General features: G+C 38.5%; 1 protein-coding gene across 2 annotated transcripts in view; it reads right to left on the bottom strand.

Annotated features, from left to right (window-relative positions):
• Nucleotides 1–17,084: 17,084 nt before the first annotated feature.
• RSPO2 (R-spondin 2) overlaps nt 17,085–26,482 on the bottom strand; it is a 103,515-nt gene continuing 94,117 nt past the window's right edge. For both annotated transcript variants that reach the window (XM_064703564.1, XM_064703565.1), the window contains exon 5: nt 17,085–19,182. In XM_064703564.1, the coding sequence (XP_064559634.1) occupies nt 19,073–19,182 (110 nt within the window). In that variant the 3' untranslated portion in view covers nt 17,085–19,072. The remainder of the gene's footprint in view (nt 19,183–26,482) is intronic.

Below are 26,482 nucleotides of genomic sequence, written 5' to 3'. Positions count from 1 at the left end.
CAGTTACTGAGGAGGTGATGGAGAAAATAAACCCTATAACTGCTTCCAAACATTTTAAGGACATAAAGGGAAGAAGTTAACTTGGGTCTATGAAGTGAAAATCATGCTTGACCAACCTGACACCTTTCCACGAGTGGTTCTATGGACAAGAGGATAGCAATGGATGCTTTTTGTTTTGACTTTAGTTAGGGTGATAAACTTGTTGAGCATGAGTTCAGTAATGTGCCTTTGCACCAAAGGATGCCAACAGCATCATGTTCTACCTCAGGAAAAGAATCAACAACTGATTGCCAGAGGTAATTCTGCCCCTCTACCCAGCACTATGAGGCATGTCCTGGCACTGGCCTTCCCTGCAAAGGCGCAAATGAGCATCAAGGTGTGAGTCCAGTGAAAGGACATTTATAGGAATAAATTTATGTGATCTGGGGAGTTGTCCCATGTATGCCAGGGGTTGGACTGGATATCCTTTTGTGTCCCTTCCAGCTCAGGACATTCTATGATCCCATGAGTAAGGGACTGGAGTATCTATTGTACAAGGAGAGGCTGAGAGAGCTTGTGCTGTTTAGCCTGTAGAAGAGAAGGCTCAGAAGGATCTTGTAAATATAAGTAAATATTCAATGAGAGGGAATAAAAATGACATAGCCAGAATCTTGAGTGGTGTGTAGTAAAAGGACAAGAAGCAGCAGGAGCAAACAGAAATAAAGAAAATTCCATTTAGACTTAGAAAAAGGGTTGAGTTTTTTTTTTTGTTTGTTTGTTGTTTTTTTTTTTTTTTTTTTTTTATTGTAAATGTTCCTGAACATTTTTAAGAACCTGTTCCAATAGAGATATTGTAGATTCTTAATGTTTGGAAATACTCAGAACCTGGCTGGACACAGCCTTGGGCACTCTGGTCCAGCTGACCATGCTTTAAGCAGGTGGTTCTATTAGAAGATCTCCAGAGATCCCTTCCAACCTCAACTACTCCTTGGTTCTTTGATTCTGTTCATAAGCCTATGTCCCTGCTTTTGCAAATGAAAATTTTAAATCTTTCCGTCCATTTTAATCTTGGAAATGCAAAAGATTTCTAAACTAAAAATTCATGGCCAGCTGAGAGTAACTAGTGATAAAAAAGATAGAATTGTAAAGTAAATGTTCTCACCAGCACTTCTAACTGGGATAATACGCTTCCCTTCTTTAAATACATATCTGGCAAATGTGAGCTCCCAGATGCCCTGGCTGCAGTATAAACAATTTTTCTTTAGGAACACATGATGGCAACTTATGTTAAACGCTCATAGCTGAACTAAAAGCTGCTAAAGAAAGGAAAATATGCTAAATTTAATTTATATTTGATTTTTGCAAATATTTTTTAGCTGTAGGGCTTTCTTTCCCACAATGTAGACCAGGTAATAAAATATTAAAGTGGCAAAAAAAAAATCCAAGTCAAAATTGATTCAGGGTCTCCTTAAATCTAATCTTACTGAATTTTAAAATACTGTATTAACTACCATATTCTTTAACATTAAACCTGTTTATCTTGCAAAGAACATTCAGCTCAGTTCAGTCAGAACAGAATACAATAGAATGAGTAGAATAGAACAGACTATTTCAGCTGGAAGAGACCTACACCAATCTTCAAGTCTAAATTTCTGTATTTTTTGAAAAATAACTAAATCTATGTACTGATCTGATTACTTTTTCAATTAAAAGAATACACAGTCTCTCCAAAACAGGTATTATAATGTAGGAGGATATATGCCCCCATTCAGACATAGAGAACAAAAAATGCCTCAGTGAAGAAATACTGCTCAAGGAAGATTCCTAGGTTTTTCTCCAGGGGTATAAAAAATATTAATGACACAGAGTATGAAAAATTTCCTCATGTGAAATATAACATCCTTTCAGGATTACATTTTTCCTTTGCAAAGAACCACATGTGGATGCAACTTTTAGGGACATGGATTAGTGTAGACGAGGTACTTAGGGACATAGTTTAATGGTGGACTTGGCAGTGTTAGGTATATGGTTGGACTCAATGATCTTAAAGGTATTTTCCAGCTTAAATAGTTTTATGATTTAGATTTTCTTATAGCTGTGTATTCTCAGCTATTTATAATCAGTTTTGTAGAAGTATTTGCACACATATTTTACATTATTCAACTAAGAAAGGAAATATAATTTAGAAACAAGGTTCAACATCTAGCATATTAAATTCTGGTTAACTTAGGTGGGGTGCAGAGATACACTTGTAAATGTGGGTTGTGAGGAACTTGTAGTAGATGTTTTGTCACTTTGATGTTTCTGTTGTGCTGCTAAGATCGGAAACAAGAGTATGAAAATCAGGGAGCCATATGAAGAACAACTGAGGGAGCTGGGGTTGTTCAGCCTGGAGAAAAGGAGACTCAGGGGTGACCTTATCACTCTCTTCAACTTCCTGAAGGGGGGCTGTGGTGAGCTGTCTCTTTCTCCGGGCAGCAACAGACAGAACAAGAGGACACAGCCTCAAGCTGTGCAAAGGGAGATACAGGCTAGAATTAAGGAAGAAGTTTTTCACAAAAAGAGTGGTCAAACACTGGAATCATCTACCCAGGGAGGTGGTGGAGTCACCATCCCTGGATGTGTTTAAAAAAAGACTGGATGTGGCACTTGGTGCCATGATCTAGTTAAGGTGTTAGAACATGAGTTGGACTCGATGATCTTAAAGGTCTCTTCCAACCTAGAAATTCTGTGATTCTGTGAGCCAGAGTTTCTGGAAGATAACTAATTTTCTTCTCACATGAAGTATTTCATACTTCATTAAAAAATTATATGCCTGCATATGTTGCCTTAAACTGCTTTAAAGACCATTTTCCCCAGCCTGCAGAAGCACAAAATTGCAGGACTCTTTTCCTCGGTGCCTGATAAGTTGGAGAAACATGAAAAGTTTAAAAGCCTCAACCTTTTTGCATCACCAACACAAAGCATATGCAAGGGTCTAAGGAGAGGAAAGGCCTCCATAAATCTGTGCTCCTCTTGGGAGATGCGCAGAACAGAATAGCCTGGTGTATGTGGGAGTGCTCCTGCGGTGGGGTGGCAGGACTGGGACCAGGAGCAGCAGAACCAGGAGCAGGAGAGGAGCAGCAGCAGGAGCAGGAGCAGAAGCAGCAGAATCAGGAGCAGCAGAACCAGCAGCAGCAGAATCAGGAGCAGAACCAACAGCACCAGCAGCACCAGCAGAACCAACAGCAGCAGCAGCAGCAGCGTCAGCAGCATCAGCAGCACTCGGCTCTCCCGCAGCCTCGGGGCGGCACTCACGCTCCACCGCCGGGCGCTCCCGAGATTTACAGCTCTATTATTCCCGCCCTGCAGGGCCATTTCCCATCAGACGCTAATCCTGTTATCAAATCAGAATGACTCTTAGAACTGTCCCCGGAAAATTAATGGAAAACAAAAGAGCTGCGCAATGTCTATGCAGCAACTCTTATGCTTGGCTCCGGCCGAGATGGAAGTGCCAAGAGAACAGCTTCCCATAGTAACTCAGAATTTCTAATTTTGCATAAGAATATTAAAATAAACATACAGGCATACACACATGTTACTGTTATGATTTTTTTCAGAGATAAATCTGAAGGGTCAGTCTCCTTCTTCTCAAAGATTTTCTTACTCTAATCCACAGGGTGAGGATGGCTGCGGGGAAACATTATTAAGCATTTTGGTTTCTTGGAAAAAATTCCTTAGAGAAGGTCTCCTAAATTTTTTTAATTTTTTTTTTTTTTGCATTTTATGTTTATATATGTATGTAGGTATGTATGTATTCTATTAATACAATCCCCTCCCAATCTGGTAAGATTTATTTGAGATTTTTTCTGGATTTAATGGATCTGACTCTTCTGTGTCAGAGTGGTTTTGTAAATAAGGCACTGCTTTTTTACTAAAACTGTGACAGAAAAATTACTCATCTGTATTTAAGATGCAGAAAATGCTTCTTCAGTCAAATAATACTTGATTTGCCAGGCAATGTTTAATATGAGGGAAGTAGAAATTGTGTTTTATTTTGTGCATAAACTGAATCTAAATTCACAAAAGTTCTGAAGTCCAAACCAACTTTGGCACGTGCAACTGCTGTCTTTACTATATCTTTATAATGTGATGGACAAGGAATAAAGTGTTCTTTCCCCATTATTACTTGCACAGGAAGGGCTCTTTTATAATACAAATTTAGGCAGAATGAATTAAAATTCTTTATCAATAGATAGATTTTCATTTAAAATATCAAGCAACCTTGATAAAAGGCATACCTACAAGGTATGCCTTTTATCCACAAATTTTTATTTGATTACTCTCAAAAGGAGCAGTGATCAATTTTGATGAACAGCCTCAATTTTAAAAAGTGTTTATTTTGATCTTGTTCCTTTGAGAAGATCTTTTGAAGGTTTGGGTGATGTGGGTTCTTAGTGACAATTAATCTGTTAAACTTCTAATGTAAAACTGTTAAGCTGTTAGCAAAAAGTCATACCTGAACATAGTACCTGTTAGATAATAATGTTCTATTATACCCTGCTGAAGAGCGACAGGCTGTTTAGAGATTACAGATGGGATGAAGATGAAGACTCCTTTAGACTAAGCATGAAAGACTAGCAGTAATCTTCCTCTGGAGTGCTGAGAGTCCTGATGTCTTCTTGTGGAAAATAACAGCAAATCAGTGTAGTGAAGCTGGACAGCAGTTCATCCAGAAAAGTGTATGATGGTTAGAAAAGCAGGTCTGGTAGCTGAAAATTAACTGGACAGGACTAGATCTAATGGTGGGACAGCTCAAGAGCAACTCAGAGCTGGCATTAGAGCCCAAAGGCTTCACAAACCACAGACCAGAGGCCTTAGGCAACCTGGATGATATTCCAGGATAAGAAAGTTTCGTAAGCTACCTCCCTCAGCAAGCTCCCATAAGTGCATGAATCACAGTGTGCAGAAGAGAGTTAATCATTGTATCTTCATTAATGTGTAGATAATAACATTATTAATATTTAATACATTTCTAGTTAAGAGCATTGTATGACAGATGAATGCAGCAGTATTTTTTCACAAGGCTTGAGACTAAGGAAGAAGAAATCCCAGACAACCAAAAAAAGTTCTAAGGATTTCTATTCCTACCTGAACAAAAATGGCTGAAAGTAAGGAACATGCTGAATGGGAATCTGCTTGTTCAAAGTGAAAAATAATAATAAAATATTGATCTTTCCAAACAACTCTTTCAGAGATCTATTGCATTAATAAAAAACTGGGATATTACTCTTGAAACAAGAGAGTGACAATTAAACAAATGCTAAAAATTAAAATCAGGAGAACAGACAAAGGGGTGTTCGGGAAGTCTTAGGAGGTGACGTGCTTGAAATAGCCCCTATCTCTGTCTTTTGAAGGCAATAAGAGTGTGGAAAAGACTGTTATTAAAAAGGAATAATTTTCACACTTTTAAAGGCAATATTTGACATCTGTAACAGAAGGGGCTCCAACACAGCTCTTTGCTGCTGCTCTATCTGCATTGTGCCCCTCTCCAATGAAATGCTCCACAGGAGTCCCTAAACAGTCCACGGCCTTCTGCAGGGATGGACATGAAGCCTGTGTTTCCTTCTCAGTTTTCTTTGAGGACTTGCCAGTCCTTCTCTGGGTAAGAGGCCTCCTCTTCACACGGGCTGTAGTTCTGTAGTTTCTAAGGGAAATGATGATAATAAGCTGAAGGACATGCTGGGCATAGTTTTCATGTTAACAAGGAAGAAAATGTTTCTCCTCAGAGTTTTGGAATGTTGTTGCCCTCCTTCCCCTCTGGGTGGCTTTTTTTTTTTCACAAGTGTCTTATCCAGAAGGGTCTGGACAGACTAGGAAGAAATGAAGTGCTGCTATTCTCTTGGCAACACTTGTTACAGGCATGGAGGGCAAACAAGAGTTAGTCAAACTCTCTGAGTGCTGTGCTGTCTTCCAGTTTACATAACAGAGCGAAACATCTTTTTTTTTATTTCTATTCAGAGAAATCTGCATAAAGTTTAATGCAAATTTTACCATTCACATTGCAGAACTGTGTTCAAGAAAACACTCCATACTCTCTTAAAGCTTTATACAATTTGAGCCATCTCTGGCTTGATTTAAATATTTACCTCTGTAATGTTCAGCTTTATTTAATATTGCATTTATTAATGCATCTTTGAGCTAATACATCTTTCCTATTGTTTTAGTTAAAGTCTTGGTATCTTCCCACTATTATAAACATTTTTGTTGTGCAATGTCTCAATACTTACACTTATTTTGCGCAGAGAGCCTGAATTAAAGGACAGAGGTAGGACAATTTTATGACCAGATAGCAAGTCAGGAAAAATGCAGGAGAGCAAGTACTATGAGCCATGACTGAGGATTTCATGCAGGAACTGAAGATTTTGAAAATGTTAAATTCTTCAAATTTGACGGCTCCTTGACCATGCAGTATTAATCTTAAGCAAAGATCACAGCTATTCTAAGTGTTGCAGTAGACAATCAATTGCAGCTGATATCCAGCAGAGCACAGTTTTATGTCTCATGCAAAAGTGAATTGAGAAGGGCACTTTCAGGGTGGCCAAGCTCCTCCTTCACAGCGTGCTAAGCAAACTGCTGTCTGCTTAAACAGGCCTGGTTGTTTTGGAACGTCTTGACCTTCCCAGATCTCCAGATCTCATGGATTGAGAGAGTTAGAGATTCAGTTATGAAAAGTATACTGTCTGTGACACTTCAATGACCACCCACATCCTCTTCACAGACATGGATGGATGAACTCCCATTTGCTGTAGTCTGGGCAGACAGCAGCATGACCAGAGCTTTTGGCTTCTTCTCATGAAGGTATTTCTGTCACTGACCATTTAAATTGTTTTTGCTTTGGGGACAAATTCCTTTCTCTTTTCAAGGTCATGACAAAAACGTGCTAAGTAGATATGGCCTTCTCTGACAGTTTTCCAGCTGGAGCTGAACATGTGTCTCTCCCTCAAAGGCTCAGGATCTCCAGAGGACTCCTAAAAGAAGTAGCAGAAAGCAGCAGAATGGCTCCACCACTAGCTGTGTGATGTTACTATTTCTCAACATCAAGAAGAGAAATTCCTCTCTTATCACTATTTTTTTTATAAGAATAATAATCTCATTTAGTCAAAGCAATCTATACACAGATGTCTAGTGAGCAAGAAAAGTGCTAGAGAACAGTGCTTGGGACACAGACACATGAATCTTCCCCCCTCCCCCCCTTTTGTTTTTTGGTTTTTTTTTTTGTCTTTTTGCAAAATCTGACCCACAAATCTGAGGAAGAAACCAAAACACAAAAATCTTCTTGACGGGAGAACCACTTTGCTCATACATTTCCCTCTACCAACACACCTCTCTCTGACTGCCTTCCAACACTTATGGGTTGAACTCCAGCTCTGCGCAAACACTTTTCCTTGCAGAACACTGTGGGCTCAGCACTCACCTGAGAAGATTCTGGAGAAGAGGATTAGCACTGCAATATCCCACAAGTTAAAAGAATTCCCACTTGCTGAGCCAGCAAACCTGCAGCACCCCTCATGTCTTCAAGCACTGCCTCGTGGACGGTGGGAGCCATGGTTTGCACTGGCTCTGCTAAGGGATGTGCCTCAAGGACAGCATGTTCAGCCAAGGCACCCTTAAAAACAGGCTTAGAGTTAAATGGATTATAAATTGAACCTTACCAAAGAGACAGAAGGGTATCATCAGAGATCCTGTAACACAGGAACATTTAAAAGCTTCGATTTTTGTGAAATGAAGCATCTGTTTCTGTTCTAGGTTGCCATCCAACTCTGCAAAAAATATTACTAGCTACCAGTTGACACAAATGTTGAGATAGAGAAAAGGAAACACCAAATAAATTCCTTATTAGAAGTAGTTTCATGATTTTCTTTTTAAATGCTGTTTTTCCAATTTTAATCAAAGATTGGAACTCACTGGTTTCTGCAACACTCTTGCCAAATGCATCCTTTTAGACAATAAATTACCTGGAAATATTTGCATGCCTCAGAAAAATTTCAAGGAAGTAAAGAACCAAAATAAATGTTAAGCTGCCAACAAAACAAACACAGTTCATTTCCTTTACTGCCTCCTTATAAAGGTAGCTTTATGGTTTTTTTCAGATTGTAGGAAAAAAATTCTTGTCCACAGTCCCAATCTGCTCAGGACCTTTTTATTACTTCTCTAATCTGAGTGCTGTCAGCAGTTCCCTCATCTTGGCACTATTTGTCATGTCAACCATCTGAGGATATGGAGAGTTTTGAAATTAGAACTGCAGCTGTGCTCATTTGAAATATGACTAAAACAGGCTGCCACTATTCTCTATAGCATCATATGTTAGCTCAACATGCCTTTTTTTCTACTGCTACAAACTTTTTGCTATATATTTCTCTTTCTTTGATCCTAAGTAAGAGACCATGAACATCAGCACCAATCCTGAAAACTCTCCCAGGCTGGCACAACTCCACAAGCCAGAGGTTTATGAATCACTTTTCATCTGATGGGTGCTAATTTTTCTCTGTAGGATGCCTTCAACATTTCCCACAAGAACTCAACAAATTTGAAAAATAATTTTCAGGAATATTGCGAAACAAACCCACACTGAAAAAATAATTTTGCTTGCAAAACTGGGACCTCAGGCCTGTCAATTCTACCAGTCTACTTCAACCTGCATGGTTGTGGGCAAAGTACAGATTTGGGAACTTTTGCCAGAGTGCCAATGAACACAAATCTCTGCTTACCAAGTCTGGTGTTGAGAAAAAGGACGCACCCAAAAAAAAAAAATCCTCCATATAAACCCTTACCCCACTCTGTTCTCAGTCTGTATTTTCCTTCCTTCTGCCCTGGATTCTATTAAATCCATCAAGATCCATCCAGTGAGATGAAGAGCCACAGCTCCTCACAGGAACCTGCACCAGTCTGAGCTGCTCACAGGATCTGCAGTGTCTGCACTCCCTTCAGCACAGAATATCTCCTGCTCCAAGAGTGCATCTCTGGTCCCCAGGAGCTGCAGCTGTCCTTCTAAAACTTTAGTTTAACCCAGAAGCACCTGAGGGCTTCAGAGTCAGCTGGAAGAAGCTGTGAACATTACAGCTGTGAACATCACAGTGTAGTTCATGGTCTCCTCACACAGGTCACTACATCCCTCTGAAAGCTAAAACCTGCAACTTATGTCCATTAACATGACAACAATAAATTCAGATTAAATTAGTATGTGCTGAAAAATAAAATGGTAACTTTTGACAAAATATTGTGAAAACAGCACTGAATTGCTACCAGCTCTGATATTTATGTCATACTCTTATGCTTCACACTGCCAAATTTTTCTCATCAAAAGAATCCTTTTAACTTGTTATTTATATAAACTGGGTGTGTACATTTGGAGGGTTTATTTAAAATGTCTTTTGCCAATTAACAGATATCAATCTTACCTTAATTCTGGTTAGAAATTTGCAATCATGTATCTTGAATTATTAACTGAAATGAAGAACTCAGAGTAGAAATAGTTTTCTTTTTTTCAAATTAAAAAACCCACAAAAATTAAAAACCTGGCATTTTCTTTAAAAAGCTAAGTAACAAGCTAAGTATGAAGCTCTCAGCCTTCTAGGCAGCAATTTGCATAATTGGCATTGAAATGGCTTTGAATATGTAAAGCATTGAGTCCAAGCTGATGTTTTCCAATGCTGCTGAGAAGTTCATGTTTGTACATATGCTTTCTATCTCTTCCATGATCCTGAAATCCAGGATTGGTTCAAATAATGCTCTTGGAAAAAAATGTGGAGATTTTCAGAAAGTCAAGGGCTTATTAAGCTTATACTAGTTTTTGAGTTGTTGTTGTCACCCGCTAATGAAAAACTGCCCTTCCAATTATTCTTTTTCATGAAGTCAGGAGAAAGGACTCATTCCCCAAGAAGGCAACAGGTTTATCTACACACACCAAATGGGAAGGAGAGTTCATCGATAAGGCCTGGTTTTAAAAATAAAATAGTATCTTTGTGACCACATTTACAAAGAAAATACTGTCCCGATTCATCCAGGTGTCTAACCTTCAACTAATTATCTGAACGTGTCATATGCTTCCCTGTATGGTGTATAACTGAGCAAGTCTACAAACACAGCTGGGCACAGCCTGTGACACATCCTCCTTTCCTCTCAGGATCTGTGTCCTGTGCAACTGCCACTTTTTATTTCAATGCATGCACCGTACCATGTCTTACTGCTGCTGTTAAACAGTTGTTAAAGACATAAGTAAAACACTTATATCTATATAATTTTAGACTTATATCTATATCATTTTTGATATACTTCAGTCTGAGGGTTAAATGGTATCTACCCATGGAGAGACTTCACTGATAGTGCTTGTGAGTCTGTGCTTCTGATTAAATCAGATAACTTCCAAGAGGGTTAAGAGAAGAATTCCTGCTACTATAAAATCTTACTGTTTTTCACCTTGGGATGACAACTTTGGAATATGTTTGGTTTTATCTTTACCTGCATCCAGTATGAATTTTCTCAAAAATGGGATAATATTTTAAGACACCGGACAAGACGGAATTTTTACAGATTTGTGCCTGCTCAGACTCATGGTAATTCACTAAAGTTTCTGTGTGCCTTCTAGGAGGTCACCAACAAGATGAAGACAGTGGTGTCTGATAGCTTCAGCTCAGCAAGATCTACAAATTCAGCTGCAAAATCTAACAAAACTCCTCCACTTAGGGTCAGTCTCAGTTCCACTCTGAAGATTAATACAGTGTAGCAGTACACTACATGGTATGCATTTGTTTCTGAGGTGCTGCCATTTGTAAACTGCTGAAGACAGATGCATTTCCATCCATTTCATTTCAGTGACTACACATGGCTCTCAGCGGGCACAGCTGGGGACAAAGGCTGGTGACAATTGCTGAGGAGCACACGCAAAACAAATGCCACGGGGACTGCAGCCTGGCCAGGGCACCAGACACTCAGAGACCCAGCAGGCACCAGTGGCCCCCAGGCTTCTGTGGACTTGGACTGAGACGGTATAAAAGCCCAGGGGTGCCTTTGTTCAAGGTCCTTTCTGGGAGGCACCAACTCAGGTTGTTAATTTGTTATTTAATTGTTAATTTGTTATTGAATTTTCCACCAAGATTAAATTATTTAAAGGATCCCCACATCATTTGTTCTGTTCTGGGGAACACAGGGTCCAGCTGGTCAGGAAACCTGTTCTGACTGTGGGAGTGTGGGGTGTGTAGCCATGAAGGGGCCCGAGTCCCAGCTCAGCTGGTTTGGTGTGGCAGTGACTGCCAGGGTGGGTCCTGGATGGTTAGAGGGGGAAGTTTCCTTAATAGTGATGATCCCTGGAATCTGTGGAGAAGATGGGTGGGAGCTCTAAAGCATCTGGTTACCACAGTTACGTCAAAAAGGCTTGTGACTCAGTCCTCAGCCATGCTTTCTCAACTTTAAAGACACATATAGACACAAGAATTAAAAACTGCCAGCTGTGCACTGCCCTTCTTTCTGGCATATGCTCACCTAGTCCCTCAGGATGTTACAGAACAAGCCGTATTTCTTTACAAAGGCATCTATGCAGCAGTGGGTGAAGACCTTGGAAAATCCTTTTAATCTTAACACAATAGTTTTTCATCTCTTGCCATGATTAATTCTTTGTTTTCTACCATACCGTGCACAGTAAATGATATAACATTCCTAATAACTTTTATAATTAATTGTTTTGATCAATTTTCTAATTAATTGCTTTAAATAATAATAAGCAGTGCAATTATCCACTCTGTCACATACCACTGTAGCCAGCATTTAGCAAGGTTTGTGATAAGCTGCTATTGTGGGAACACAGTTTGGGAAAATTAATGAAACTCTAAGCTTTACTAAAGCAGTTGTAATCAACTTGATATGCTTCTGGACCTGGAAGGAGGTTAATAAAGCCCTGGGAGAGATCTAGATTGCTAAAATGGGGCACAAGAAACGCAGAATTCATGGACGACAAGGATATTTTTCAGAGCCCTGAGATAAAAAGGAAATTAACTAAGACAATTCAGCAATTGTCCTGAAATCCAGTCTGGGTGGACTAATTAGCATAAGAAGTGAGAAATCAATAACCAATAGAAGACAGAATGCTAATTAATGAAGAAAATTACATAATTCATGAACATTAATGAGCCATTGATCATTAACTTGTTTTGTAAAATGTATAAATAATGAAAAGTTTTAAAAGTGCTTGTGTATGTTCGGTGGAGTTATCCTCATGCACTCACAATGCTGAATAAAATAATGCTGACTTTCTAACCTATCAAACTGGTTGGAGAGTTTATTTCTAAAAATCTAGATGATCTTTAAGGTTCCTTCTGACCCAAACCATTTTATGATTCCATGATATTGCGCTAAAGAAATTAAAATTGGCCTGCTCTATGTTTCAAGTCCTATTCCAGGTCTTAAAAAAATTGATCCTAGGATTCAAGAGTGGTCTTGAATAATGCCTTGGTAGTACAGTAGTCCAGGCTAAAATGCACACATTTTCTTCATTGTTAGCAAAGAGCCCATGAGCGTTAAATGATTTTTATTTGCTCAAGAAGCCTTTATCTATATTTTTATCAGTTATTTGCCATTTTAATAGGGCAAAGGTAATTTTATGATCAGATTATTTGTGGCATGAAGTTCTCTTGTGGGGCTGAGTTCTTCATCTCCTCTGTCTATTCAGTACAACAATAGTAGCATTCTGCTTAATACAACACCAATATCAATATTTTTCAATTCTAGTATGGTAAAAAATCTTTACTTTTCTAAGTTGATTTGAAGGCTTCCCAGAAAATATATCTGCTCTTTCTTCTTGCATCACACCTAAAAGAATGAAACTGACCAAGGAAAGAATAAGAATAAACATACTTATCTAGAATGCACATGCTACCTATTTTCCCTCTCAGAATAACATCTGGATTTTCTTCAGAGTGCCTGGCTGTGTCACTAGAAAATACATGCCAAAAAATATCCAAGTCAGCTGTTCATTGCAAAGCATCTGCAGCTTTGGGCTTGTGGGAATCCCTTGAGTTATGGCAGATGGAGCACCAGGGAGCAGGAGGGGAGGGGAAGAAAGAGTAGGCAAAACCCCCAAATCCTTGTGCTGCACTGTTAGCATGAAAGAAAAAAATAAACCCAAAATTAGAGTAGAAATGAAGATATATCGCTTCATTCAAATAATCAGAACTGCAGTTACATACAGAAGAAACAATTTTGTTAATCTCATTACAGATCTTTAAAATGCTATCATTCAGCATTCACACATATCTATCATTACTACATATAAAATTAAGACTGAAAAATCTTTCTTCCACATCTTTCTTCCTGTTGCCAAGTTTCTACAAGCTATCACCTTGTCATTAACTGTCGCAGTTTTAGTTCAAAGTCAAATATACCTTTAGAGGATAAAGACCTTTTACCTTCCCTGCTGAGATCACTGACTGCCTTCATCAGCAATCCCAGGAGAACTGATTGAAGACTTGGATTTTAAACAATCCCATTGACCTGGGATCAAACTGATTTGAATTATATTATTCTGGTTCATAAATTCATTATGAACCTTTAAAAAAGTCAGAAACCCCATTATCTAAACTATCTTAGTAGAGCACCAAACACAGCATACTTTTCCACAAAAACCTAAAAGAGAAGGTCTGCCAAGTCAAACCAACAGTTTAATATTCTGCCTCCAACAGTGGCAATGGGCAATACTGTGTAATACCTGAGCCATTATCTGCTGTCCATTGATCTCATTTTCCCTCAGCATCTGCAATCACTGGATCAGGGATGGTCGCGATATTTACCTGTACACTTACCTCTTTATGTATTAGATTATAGCTGTAAGAGGTTACATGCCTCTCGTCATCTGTTTATAGACCTTTAGTCCTTGAATTTCTCTTTAACTCTCTCTAGAGAGAAATATCTGACCACAAAATAAATTACTAGGATCAGCCTTAGAGTTAGATATCAAATGCCGTGGCCAAGAGAATATTCAGACTAGAAGACATTTATGGTAGAAAACTGTTCACTGCTCCTGCTGAAGCCAGGCTGCAGCATAACGAGGAACATGAGGCCAAAAGGAGAGCACCAGGCCGTGATAGAGAAATCCTGTGGCTGCACTCCATGTGCCTGTGACTTTTCATGTACCTACCACAAGACAATTAAATAAAAGACTGAAATAATTCCAGAGAAAATATCAGGAGCCCCCTTGCAGTTGTGGCCCTTAGCTTCTGCAGATGAACCAAGTCCACTCAGAAACAGAAAGCAAAGACAAAGTCTCACTGCAGTTTCTGAGAAAAAAAATTTAAAATAAATATTTTTTTTTTAAAAAGAGGATATCAGGGAAAAAAAATAAAACCAAACAGCCCCAACTAAACCCCCAAAACTCTTTTCTCATAAACCTCCTTAAAGTCTGAAGGGAAGCTAAGAAACAGTTGCAAGCCAAGACATGTTTGCTTTCTTGAGCTGAATTTCTGTTTTGAAAATAGAAATTAGCAGGGGTAGAACAAAGCAGTCTCATTTTTAGTGTTTATTCATTTGTGGTCTACAAACTGTTAGTTAGCTTCATCAGTATTGCCCAATCAAAATCAAATGTGACACGAGAGTCACTGAAGACACAATTTGAAAACAAGGAGGCTGGGAGCATTTTTGCAGCTGGCACAACCACAGATCTATTACTGGCCCTTTAAGAAAGTATACAGCTTCACTGAGGTTGAAGACATATGTTTATTAGACATAAACAGAACTAGCTTGCATTTAAAAAAATCAGTTGAAGTCTGAAAGAGTTTGGCAATGGACTAAAGGCTGGGCTCACTTTGGACGCTCTCTGTAGTCACACTTTTCTTAAAGTTTTTCTCTTCTGAGAGGAACTGCACTTCAAATACTGGGCTGCTCTTCTCCCAGATGTCCTGCAGGTCAGGCTGCTCTAATACTTCCTAAAGTTAATGTCCTTTCCTCAGTCCTGAGGCTGAGTCTTCTCATAAAAGAAACAATGCCAGGTTCAGCACAGAGCTTTCGGTAAAGGACTAAACAAAAAGCTGACAGTGGTTTCTGGGTTACACTTTCAGAAGGGTACATTTTGTTCTTCTTGGTGTCCAAAATAACTTCAGTCTAGAGCTTACAGGAATTCATGCTGGCTTACACCATCGGACGTGAAAGTGGACTGGTGTCCAAAGACAAATACATTTTGTTGGTGAAGATATAAAGTTTGAATTCAAAACTCTCATATCCTCTGCTAAGTGGTAGCATCAGCCTTCAGTAGCATCACCCACTTAAAAAAGCATGGCACTTGTGCCAGAAATATCTGGCTATTTTTATTCTATATTCTATTTCATCAGCATAAAGAAGCTGAAGCACTGAATTTGATTTTAATCTGTCTGGAAAAGATCTGTCTTCTCATTTTATGAGGTTTCAATCCGGATTTTAGCAACATTTTTGTTTTAAAAAATTAACATGGCACTCAATTGATCTTTGGTTTGTTTTTAGCTAACATGGATGAAAATCTACTTTTTTTTCTGCTCTGCAGTTTCCTGTAACTCATTCTGATAAATGAAGACACATCATGTAAGCTCTATAACTATTCATTATTCCTTTGCTGACATCTTTATATTGAGCATACAGGTGTAAGAGAACAATTTCCTTACACTGATGTTCGGAATATGGAAGGTTTGCATTACCATAATGTGGAATGCAACATTGTTTTTTTCCCCCAGGAATAAACAAAGAGACATATAACAATAATTTCTCACTAACAAGAGTAGCTGAGATGCAATAAAGACGAGTCAGCCACAAAATAATTACTTTAAAGATACACCTGGGTATTTTTTTATTTATTATTTTTCTTTGCCTGTTTTGCTTTGTTTTTGTTTTGTTTTTTTTTTTATTTTTAATTTAGAGACAGACATTAGGAGGCCAGGATATACTTAGGCAAACTGAGAATAGAGAGTTCCTAAATGCACAGTGCACTAGGCAATTGTCTTTTCTGGGACATGTGAATAAGATATAAAATAATGTATGGTTTTGAAAAAGCACTTTCTACTCATCATAGCAACGTAACAGCATTTTAAAACTAATGACTATAGCATATGAAGTTCTTTGTCCTCCTAATTTGAATTTTTTGTAGTCTAAAATAATTTCCTAATAGTGAATTGTTAAACTAGGGTATTAAGGCCTTGTGAACACAAAAGTGACACTGCTCTGAAACCTTCTGCTGTTTGAGAGAAAAAGATTCAAAAAGCAGTAACAGTTATGAAAGGAGGGAAAAGGTGGCATTTGTACTTGGTCCATTGCATACTGGAAAAGAAATATTATCTTTGTGAGTCCACTTCTGATCAAATTTAAATGAAATAAGCCACAGTGGGCACAGTCTGTTTTTACACTATCCAGCTTTGAAAACCTGATCTTCTGCACTTTATCAAGAAACAGTATCTGAAGATAACTTCAAGGTAGCCCTGTTTCAAGCAAATATTTTGACTAGCTGATCTCTCAAGGCCATAGATTCATCAAATCATAGAATATCTCGAGATGGAAAAGACCCATATGCATCACTGAGTCCAACCCCTGCTCCCCACAGGAGTAGCTGAAACTAAACCATATTACTAAGAGCACTGTCCAGACGCTCCTTGGACTCTGACAGGCTGGGTGCCATGACCACTTCCCTGAGGAGCCTGTAACCAAACACCTTCTCAGTGCAAAGCATTTTCTTAATGTCCAAGGACCCGTCCTTTCCAACCTTCAAAGTGTGATCCTACAAAACCCCAGGGCTGTGAACTCACTGACAGGGTCCTCCAAGCAAAGGCAGGATGTCCAGGACAAAGAAGGAGCTACAGAGGGATACTTAGGGATAATTTTTTTCATTCTACACTCCCAAGAAAACTCTTGGTGTGAAGGTGACTGGGACAGGAGAAATCAATGTACATCTAATGCTCAGGGTCCTTTCAAACAAAACAGTTGTATGGAAAACCCTCACATTTTTTACTCCAGTGGAAGGAAATCTTCATCTCCCCACCTTCTGCAATTTTTCTACATGTATGAAATTCCAAAAGAATATGCTATTTGAATTAAAAAGGACCAAAAATATTTTACTCAGGAGCTTGTGACACCATTTTATTGTATTTTGTAGCATTCTTTCCATGACATGCCTAATACAATATTTGTAACCACTACTGAAAGGCTTGTATGAGGGCATTAACTGAACTTACAGCCAAATTTGATAACCAATAAGCAGACAGACAGCTACAGTTCTCATTTTCTTTTTTTTTTTTTTAAGTGAGCATTTTATGTCCAAAATAGCATCCCAGGATTAGAGCAATCTCACTGTCTGTAACTTTATTATGCTCTAGGTAAATATGAACATACAGTGAAAACCTCACGGCTGAGTGGAAGTCCACAAGCAGTTTGATGGAACATTCATATGTGTCTAACATATGTACATTTTGGTAGTAACACTTGTCATAGATAAATGCAGATATATTTGTGCTTACAGATGCTTTATTTCCCTAATTTATTTGAAAAACATATACCCCATAAAACTAAAACCAGAATTTGTGGGATTTTTCTAAAGCATATGTCAAAAAGAGGTTTGTGAAGGTCTGGGGTCTGTTCTGCTGCTCCATTTTTTTTGTGTAGGTCATATGTAAGTTTTAGTTCTAAAAGTGAAATAATTTCTCTTAAGTGACAGTCATTTCAGTGTAGGCCTTCCCTGTCAGGTTTCCAAAAATCACCTTGAATGCTAGCCCAATGATGCTAGATTACCAAATTACATATCCTGTGCCATTTTAATGTCCTACACAGAAAATTGTCTCTACTTCTCCCCCCCAAAAAATATCCCAAAGCAAACAACAGCTGCAGAATAAATTTGTTAAGCTTCTACAAATAATTGGCAATACTGGGGAACTAGTGTTTTCTGTACTTTTGAATGGTTGACCTTACATGACCTTTATTTTGTTTCTCTCTTATTCAGGGAGAAAAATTATTTGTTTTCTTATCTGATTGCATCAGGACTAACTGAAATAAAACACTGCATTACATTGGGGGAAAAAAAACATATCCCAAACTACATATACAGTCTTAGATACCAAGAACTTTACAAGTAATTTCTCTGCTGACACTCAAAACTTCTATCATCATCATGCCTCGTCTTAAAAAACATTAAACTTCTTTTTCTGAGAAAAAATACATGGGGGCAGAGACAGAAGTACTGAATTTCAGAAAGAATTTGTGGATTACTAGTCTGGCAATTATACTTCAGAGTTGACACTCCATTGTGTGGGTCAGTGCAAGGTAGCTCTGCAAATGTGTGCCTTGCAAATGAGAAAAAAAATCCAGTTTGTAACTATTGAGAAACATGATAAGATAGTTAAAACATAGCAAAAAGTAAACATTTACTGGATTATTTAAAGTACATTACTAGAACCAACAGAACATACCTTTAAACATGTATAAAGTATTATACATAAAAATGCATAGATGTACAGTAAATATGTTCATTTATATGTAGACAGAGTAATATGTACACACAGTCTGTTGTGCTTGGGTGAGTCTGAGCAGTGAATCCTGCAGCACGTTGTCTTAAAGCAGTTTTATTTCACAACTGTGTCAACGTAGCAGATGTGAGAACAATGTACATTACCACTCCGTAGGTAAGTCATATCCATTTACTCTTGAAATGTACAAATATAGGAAACAAAGGCCATAAATCCAATTGTACCTCCAAGACTTCCTTTTCCCCCTGTTTATTTAAATATGCACAAGTCCACCTCCTAGTGCTGTGTAGGTTTCTTTCCTTGCCAACATGTTGACCAGGCACTCAGAACAATGTTGCTGATGCACTTCAGGACAACTTCCACTGATCCAACTCAGTGCACTCCTGACCTTGAAGTCTTCAGGTCAAAAATGAGAGGAAAATATAAAATAAAAAATATATAAATAAAGCAAACAAGCTTGTGGGCTTTATTTTCACAAGTTATTTGCCACCAATACTGTCAAAGCAGCTGAATTGTAGTGCATCCATGGGCAGGAGCATATAGCAGCTTTTGTGCACTTTGCAAAAAAAAATACATTAAGGAAATTCAAGTCTTTACTGGCTTGTTTTATCTGTTGCTAAAAAGATGCTGTGCTGCTTCTGAGCCCTTTCCATCAAATTCTTTTTCTTCTTTTTTTTGTCCTTCGTTTTTGCTGGCTTTCTCCCTAAAGAAAAAAAAAGGAAAAACAAAAAATAGCAATGAGTCAAGTAAAGAATCCAGAAGTGACAAAAAACCCAACAAAAACAACTCAGTGGAAGAGAAATTATCAGTAGGGACTGCAATGGTAATGCTGGCTAAAGAGCTTCAATCATCAGTGAAAACAGAAGTTTTCAGTGTGTTACAAAAGGAAGCAGGATCCCTGACTGTCATCACTTGTCCACAGGCACAATTTTTCTGGTATGAGTAACCATGTTGATGCAGGTTTCATTTTTGGCAGGGTAAGTTGCACAAGCAACGTTATGCAAGTGCCCAAGGCCCAGAGCCAAATGAGAATGCAGGCTCCTTACCCACTGGAAGCTGGATATACGCCTTAGACCCTTGTGTAAATTTGTTTGAGTGAGTAATCCTATTTAAGTCATGTCCAACACATCTGTGATTTCAATGAGAAATTTGGCATTACAGCCCAAGAATCTGGTTGGGTGCCATCCTACCTGCTTTGGCAGAGACAGTACCAGAACTCTTGATATTGCTTATTAGTACATTGTGCCTAATTCTCACAGTATATAACTGTGCAGAAAAAAAAAATAATTACATGCTTCTACTATTGAAAGTTCATTGAAAAATAAACAAAACTGGGAAATCACCATCAATTCAGAAAAAAAAAAATGTTTAAAAGCTTTTTGAATAAGAAAGATTTTCCTGTTTAGCTCTAATAATAAATCAGTGCCCTTTGGTTATCTCAGCAAAGATAGCATGGACAGAAAAAATGTCAGATACAAAGGCCCTCATTGAGCAGTGTATTACCTTTTAAGTATATGCTTAAATCCTATCAAGTCTAGTAGGATTTAAGGAGACGACCAAATGTTGTCGGATGTGAGAATGGTCTGGATTTTCTTGGCAGTATCATATACTAAAATATGTGATCAATGGTAAAAAAATAAGGTTATTAAACTCTAGAAGCGCCAACTTTATAAACTTTCAGGAGCACTTAATGAACTTAAGAAGACAGTAAAAAGAAATTCAAATAGCAGATTACACAAAAATGTGAAAATGCACTTTTAATCTACATTGTCAGTATTTTATTTATAGGAAAAAATGTTTGCCAGTCTGGTTTTGTCTTATTTCCATATTGTTTCTTAATTTAAAAGGCCCAAACCTGTGCAAAGAGTTTTTCTCTATTTGATAATAATACTGAATAAATCTGATTATAAAATTATCAAAATTTATGATTCATTAAAAATATGTACATACTTCAGATTACACATTCGTAATACACTTTCTAGGCTACTGTTCTCTAGGAATTATTGGAGTACTTGTGTATAAAACAGGACAGGACATTAAGGTAACAAGCACATGAGTTTAGTCCATATTAAAAATCATAAGTGTCCTTGGGGTTTACTTCTGCTTCTCATTAAAGTCTGGCATTAAAGTTACTATGGCATTTTGCCATTTTTAAATCTAGTTAATCCTACACAATAAATCCCCAGTCCAACCAAGCATTAATCAAAGCAGCTTTTAAGTTAAAACTCTTTAGTAACAGTGTATCTAATGACGAGGGGCACCTAATGAGGTCAGAGGGAAGGAACACTTGACACAAAGTGGCATTACAATAAGGTGGTTTGAATTACAGAAATTTCAATACAATATTTTTTTATGGAATTCTACTGGTTGGTATATTTTAAGACATCACAACTTGGATTAATGTATTTCTCAACCCTGTATTCTCACTTGCACTTTCAATATGATAAATATTTTTACCCAAATCTTTGAAGTGCTTATTAAGGAGGAGTAGATGAGGGGAAATAATATGAGAGAAATGACCAATTCTGCTGGTCAATTGATTCTCACAAGACAAGCAGAATCTACAGGAGCTTTACTGGAAATTTCCTACCCAGTTTGCTCAGTGATCTTACCCTCTGGGGTTTTTCACTAAATAGACTAATCAGTAAAAGAAATATAAACTTCAGTGTCTCATCTAGTTTCTCTATGACCTCCTCCAGAGAACTAGATTAATTGCTTACTATAAGTTAAAGGTAGTGAAAGATTCTATTATTTTTCCTCTAAAAACTGTGACTTGAGCTGATAAAACACAGTTGGTTTCTCTATCTAAGCCTTAGAAAGTAGCTCCTGCAATACAAACATCAAACCAAATTGCCAGCACACTCCCCATATGAAATCTTTAAAATAGAAATGAATCGGTCTAGAGCTCAATGATTTGGCATCACTGTGCAACAAGCACATTGCAATGCTTCTGCTGCTCTGCAGCAATTGTCTCCCTACCTGCTTTCTTATTCCAAGGGACAACAAAGGCTAAATAACTTCTACCTGTGCTGTGGACTAGCTACCCATGTAGAGGCAGCATCCCTGAGCCACTGATAAATGATAGCTTGTTCTTTTGTTAGGAGCTTTTTGGCTGCTCACCATATCTCAAATTGTCCTGTTATGCAGATTAAGTTTCATTATTTTCAGGACAATATTAAACCACAAAGAGAAAATCTAGATGATTTGGTGATGCTGAGAGTTCCAAATTCCAAACGTCATTTTAACCAGAAAACTGAATATAAAAGGTATTTCTTGGGTAACCATCAGTTCCCATACTGTTAGTAGAACATAACAGAGATTAGAGATTAGCAAGAAAAAACTGATTATGAGAACTAGAGTTCAAACAAAGTATGCTGCTGAAGTCCCCATGCATAGCAACTGAACAGAAGTATCTCCTGAACATCTCGCTACAGACATCTTTTGAAGAACATGATGTTTATCCTCTGAGAGGATCTGTGAGCCAAGCTATCCCATTTCCCCAGCTGGAGGGCAGTGGGACGAGGACAGGCAATGGAGGAGACTGTCCCCTGGGGCCAGGATGGCAGCAGCCACCTCTGCTCTGTGCCATGGGTCAGGCTGGGTGCAGTTGGGTGCAGAACCTTCCCCACACCTTGCCATGCTCAGTTCCTGCTCCTTAGAGCAAGAGCCTGACCCCAGGTTTGTCTCTCCATAGGAAGCAGCAGGGCTCTGCCATGCTTGGCTCTGTTGTGCAGTTGAAAAGGAGTGGAATTTTTTAGCCACACTGTATTACAGTCCAGAACCTGCTGTGGCACAGAAAAGGTAATTCCTGATTGAAGCAAATGAGGAGAGTGAGCAAAGGGACTCTGCCTCTTTAGAGGGGTTTTATCACCATCAAACCAGAGGGGGTTTATCACCACCAAAACCAGGCTACAATATTATTGTACAGAACAGAAAGTGACAATATAAGAGAACTGGAGAGGGATTTCTTACAAGGAGGGGCATGTGGTGATAGGGCAGGAAAAAATTGCTTCAAACTGAAGGTGGGTTGGTTAAGATTAGATATCAGGAAGGAATTCTTTACTGTGAGGGTAGTGAGGAACAGGTTGCCCAGAGAAGTTGTGCCTGCCCCACCCCTGGAAATGTTCATGGCCAAGGATGGATGAGGCTTTGAGCAACCCAGTCTAGTGGAAGGTGTCCCTGCCCATGGCAGGGAGTTTGGAAGTAAATGATGTGTAAGGTCCAACCCAAACCATGCTTAAGTCTGATCCAATTACCCTATGAACCTCTCCTGATCAGAAGCAGTATCCAAGCAAGCAAACAATCCATTGCAACTGCCTAGAATCCACAGTCAGCACTGATCTTTTAAGTGACATTACATCTTTCCTGGTGGAAGGATGCTCATCTGCTTGTTGTCTGGCAGATGGCAGTGCACCTTGCTACTGCTTCCTGAGTTATAGGTCTCCAGGTTTCATCTTCAATCTTTCTTTTATGACTGCTGTCTTTTATTTTTAAGACTTTAATGCTAGCAGCAAAGGGAACAAATACAAATAAATCATGCTAAGAGCAGGATATCTGAGCACTGTCCAGATATACAGCATGCTGTATTCTTATATTTATTTTAGCTGTGTTTTCCCTTGCATACAAACTAGGTAACTAGCTTTTTGTTGGAAGGCATTTTTTTTATCTCTGACTGTCCAAAAACAGGCTCCTCAATTTCTGTATCAAAGTCAGCTCTGAACATGATTTACATCATTTGTTTAGTTCTCTGTAAAGTCATATGTTTACACTGAAATCTATAGGGCCCAAGAAAGATGTGAAATGTAGCTGAATTCAGTGTTCAACTTTCTACTAAAAAGAAGTCTTGAAAGCCCAATGTATCATTCTATATCTTGCATTTCTGCGCAGGTTATTTCTGTAGAAGCAATACTGTAATTTAAACTATTTATTCCAATTTTTTAAAATTCAGTTTTGCAATTTGCTTTATAAATTACCAATGAGTAAATCTTTATCTTTTAAGTAACTTATCCCAATGGGTGGTGTCTTTACAGTGTTATTCATTAAACTTTTGTTTTGACCACTTAGTTCTGGTAGGTATCTAGGCAACTAATATGCTATGCAATGAAATATTACAACGTATTTTAATGGCAATATTAAATGGTAATGGTCTAACATAGGTTATCATGCAATTAGAACATGCATTACTTGAAAAAAAAACGCATTATTTTTGCCCAGCAACTGTCCATACACCAAAGAGTAACAGCTACAAAAAAACAAAACAAAACAAAAAGAACCTTAAACTGGATCTTGCTGGGTTATTTTTTTTTCATTTCATGTTGCTTTTGTACCATTTTATCAGCACTCCTCCTACAAGTCATGCACTCGTGTTCAGTTTTCTGGTTTGTCTCATACCCCAAGTTGAAAGATGCTTGGAAATACTGGGTATCCTTTTTGCATGGACCCACCTGGCCAACTGGGGATACACATTACCTGGTTCAGAAGGAGCCTTTATCACCTTCTGACAGCTTTCAGCAAAGGCAGCTTTCTCCAGACGGAATTTGAGCAGCAGATTGCTAACACCCAGGGCAGTCCTGGCCCTCCAGAGTTAAAAGGCAGCAAATGTATTCACAGGGACTCCCAGCCATATTTCTTGAGATTCTTGACTCAGCCAGAGAGCACCAGTTCAGTGCCTGAACTGTCCATCTGGTGTGTAAACACTGCTGCACGTACTGCTGCCGTAAGGAATCCCGTCCATTGGGAGTTTCAGCAGAGAAAGTACAGTGTGCAGCCACATGAGGGCAGCAAATTTAAAACTTTTAATAAAAGGCAAGGAAAAAACAACCATCTGCAGTTTTATTTCACTGTGTAATTTCAGCAGTCTTACGTACAAATAAATCATCATAATAGAGCAACCAGAATACTTCATATTCCCTTCCTTATTTAAAATGTTTTTCTCTTCTATTGATGATTACTGAATTATGGGATTTACATGCGTGGGCCTTATTCCCTTCTGGATTTTCATGCACAGAACTTTCACTACTAGTAGCAAGGCGCAGAGGAATCCTAAGGTAAGAGCAGACCCTGCTAAATACACCTTTTAGTCTTTCCCCCCCTTTCACTTGTCCTTTAAGGAGAAAAATGCTGCATGTTTGTACATCATGCTCCTACAGACACAGCTCTACCACAGACCTCATGTATGGCAGCATTTCATCCATATGGAAAGCTAGAAAAGTTATTAGCAAGACATATCACTGAAGGATGGCAACATTAGGGAACTAATGACAGCAGAGGAAAGATGATGGATACTCAATGATTAATAAATGATGTAATCCTAAGAGAAAGATGGCAAATCACAGAATCATAGAATAGAATAATTAAGGTTGGAAAGGTCATCTAAGATCATCAAGCCCAATCACCAGTAAAGCACCACCACCATGTTTGCCACTAAAACATGTCCCAGTCACAGAATCACAGAACCATTGAGGCACTGGAAAAGACCTCTAAAATTGAGTATAATCAATCACCAGCTTGCCAACTAGATCATGGCACTAAGTGCCATGTCCAGTCTTTTCCTGAACACTTCCAGGAATGGTGACTCCACCACCTCCCTGGTTTAACAACCTTTTCTGTGAATAAATTCTTTCTGATGTCCAGCCTGAACCTCCCCTGGCCCAGCTTGAGGCGATGCCATCTAATCCTGTCTCGCTGCCGGGGAGAAGAGCTCGACTTCCACCTGGCTCCAGCCTCCTTCCAGGTAGTTGCAGAGAGCAATAAGGTCTGCCCTGATCCTCCCCTTCTTCAGGGGAAACACTCCCAGACGCCTCAGCCATTCCTCATGTCAGCCTCTGGAGGAGACCCCTCTGGTAGAACACTGGTCGTGCACAGACACACAAATGCCTCATCACTTACTTTGCATTTGCGCCACACATCAAGCAACACATAAACACTGACTGCAAAAATCCAAAACCCAAGCAAACAAAGAATTGAGTACAAAAATTATTCCCAGAAATAATTTATTTCCCAAGGCTTTCAGTTAAAAATTCTGGATACTGAAACTGGCAGAGAAATGCACAAATTGTTAAGAAATCTTATAAACACACACTCAATGGAAAAAAAAAAATCCTCACTGCTACAGAGTCATCCTCTTCCTAAAGCATGATTTCCAAACCAACACTGACAAGTGGCTCAGAAGAAGGGGACATAGAGAGCTTTAGTACCTTTGCAAACCACAACCCATGGACATCTCTACCAATCTCACCTGCTACTGAATTCATGATAGTTTTCCTAAACTAGCTTGCAGTTGTGGATTTTTTTAATGCCATAGCATTTAGGCTGAAATTGTCTGTGCTCAATATGTGCTTTAGGAGGAATATGATTTGGAGAAAATCAGCCAAAGTAAAATATCTTTTTGGACAAAGAGTGAAAGACATTTTGTCTTGGATGGTGACACAGGAAAAAAACGAAGGTTTAAGAGATGCAACAGAAAGGGTCAAGTGTCAGAAACCACTTCCTCATTTTCCTGGGCGAATTTGTGATGTCATTTGACAAAGTCTTGTGAACATGTATTTGCCTCTGAAGGCAGCAGAAGGGATGGAATGATCACACAGAGTACATCAGCTGCCCACAATACCGTTTCAAATCCCCAAGGACCAGAATGAGTAAAGGTGGATTAACAAACATTTGCAAAGCAATGAAACATGGTAACAACGGGCATCACAAAAAGTAAGGAATCCTTTAATCATTCTTTCTTCATTTGCAAGGGTTAAATAATGTTCAGCAAGTTAGGTCTTACAACAATTACTGAATAAGAATACAAAAAAACCCATAAAATAATTATAGCCATCATCGAAACAGATAAAAATAAGAAGCAAATGAAGGCACTTCTTCAGCTTTGCAATGTCTGAGTTTGCAAGCTTACTGGTCTTCTTTTATTCTTTTTGGTGTAATACTGGTAGCTAATTGTATAAATATATATTCCAAGTCTAATGAAATTAATAATAGGCTAAGAATTGGAATTCACTTAC

The sequence above is a fragment of the Zonotrichia leucophrys genome, chromosome 2 (genome assembly GCF_028769735.1).
Source record: "Zonotrichia leucophrys gambelii isolate GWCS_2022_RI chromosome 2, RI_Zleu_2.0, whole genome shotgun sequence".
Taxonomy (NCBI): domain Eukaryota; kingdom Metazoa; phylum Chordata; class Aves; order Passeriformes; family Passerellidae; genus Zonotrichia; species Zonotrichia leucophrys.
The sequence above is the reverse complement of the archived record's forward strand: the minus strand, read 5'-3'. Positions and strand labels throughout refer to the sequence as shown.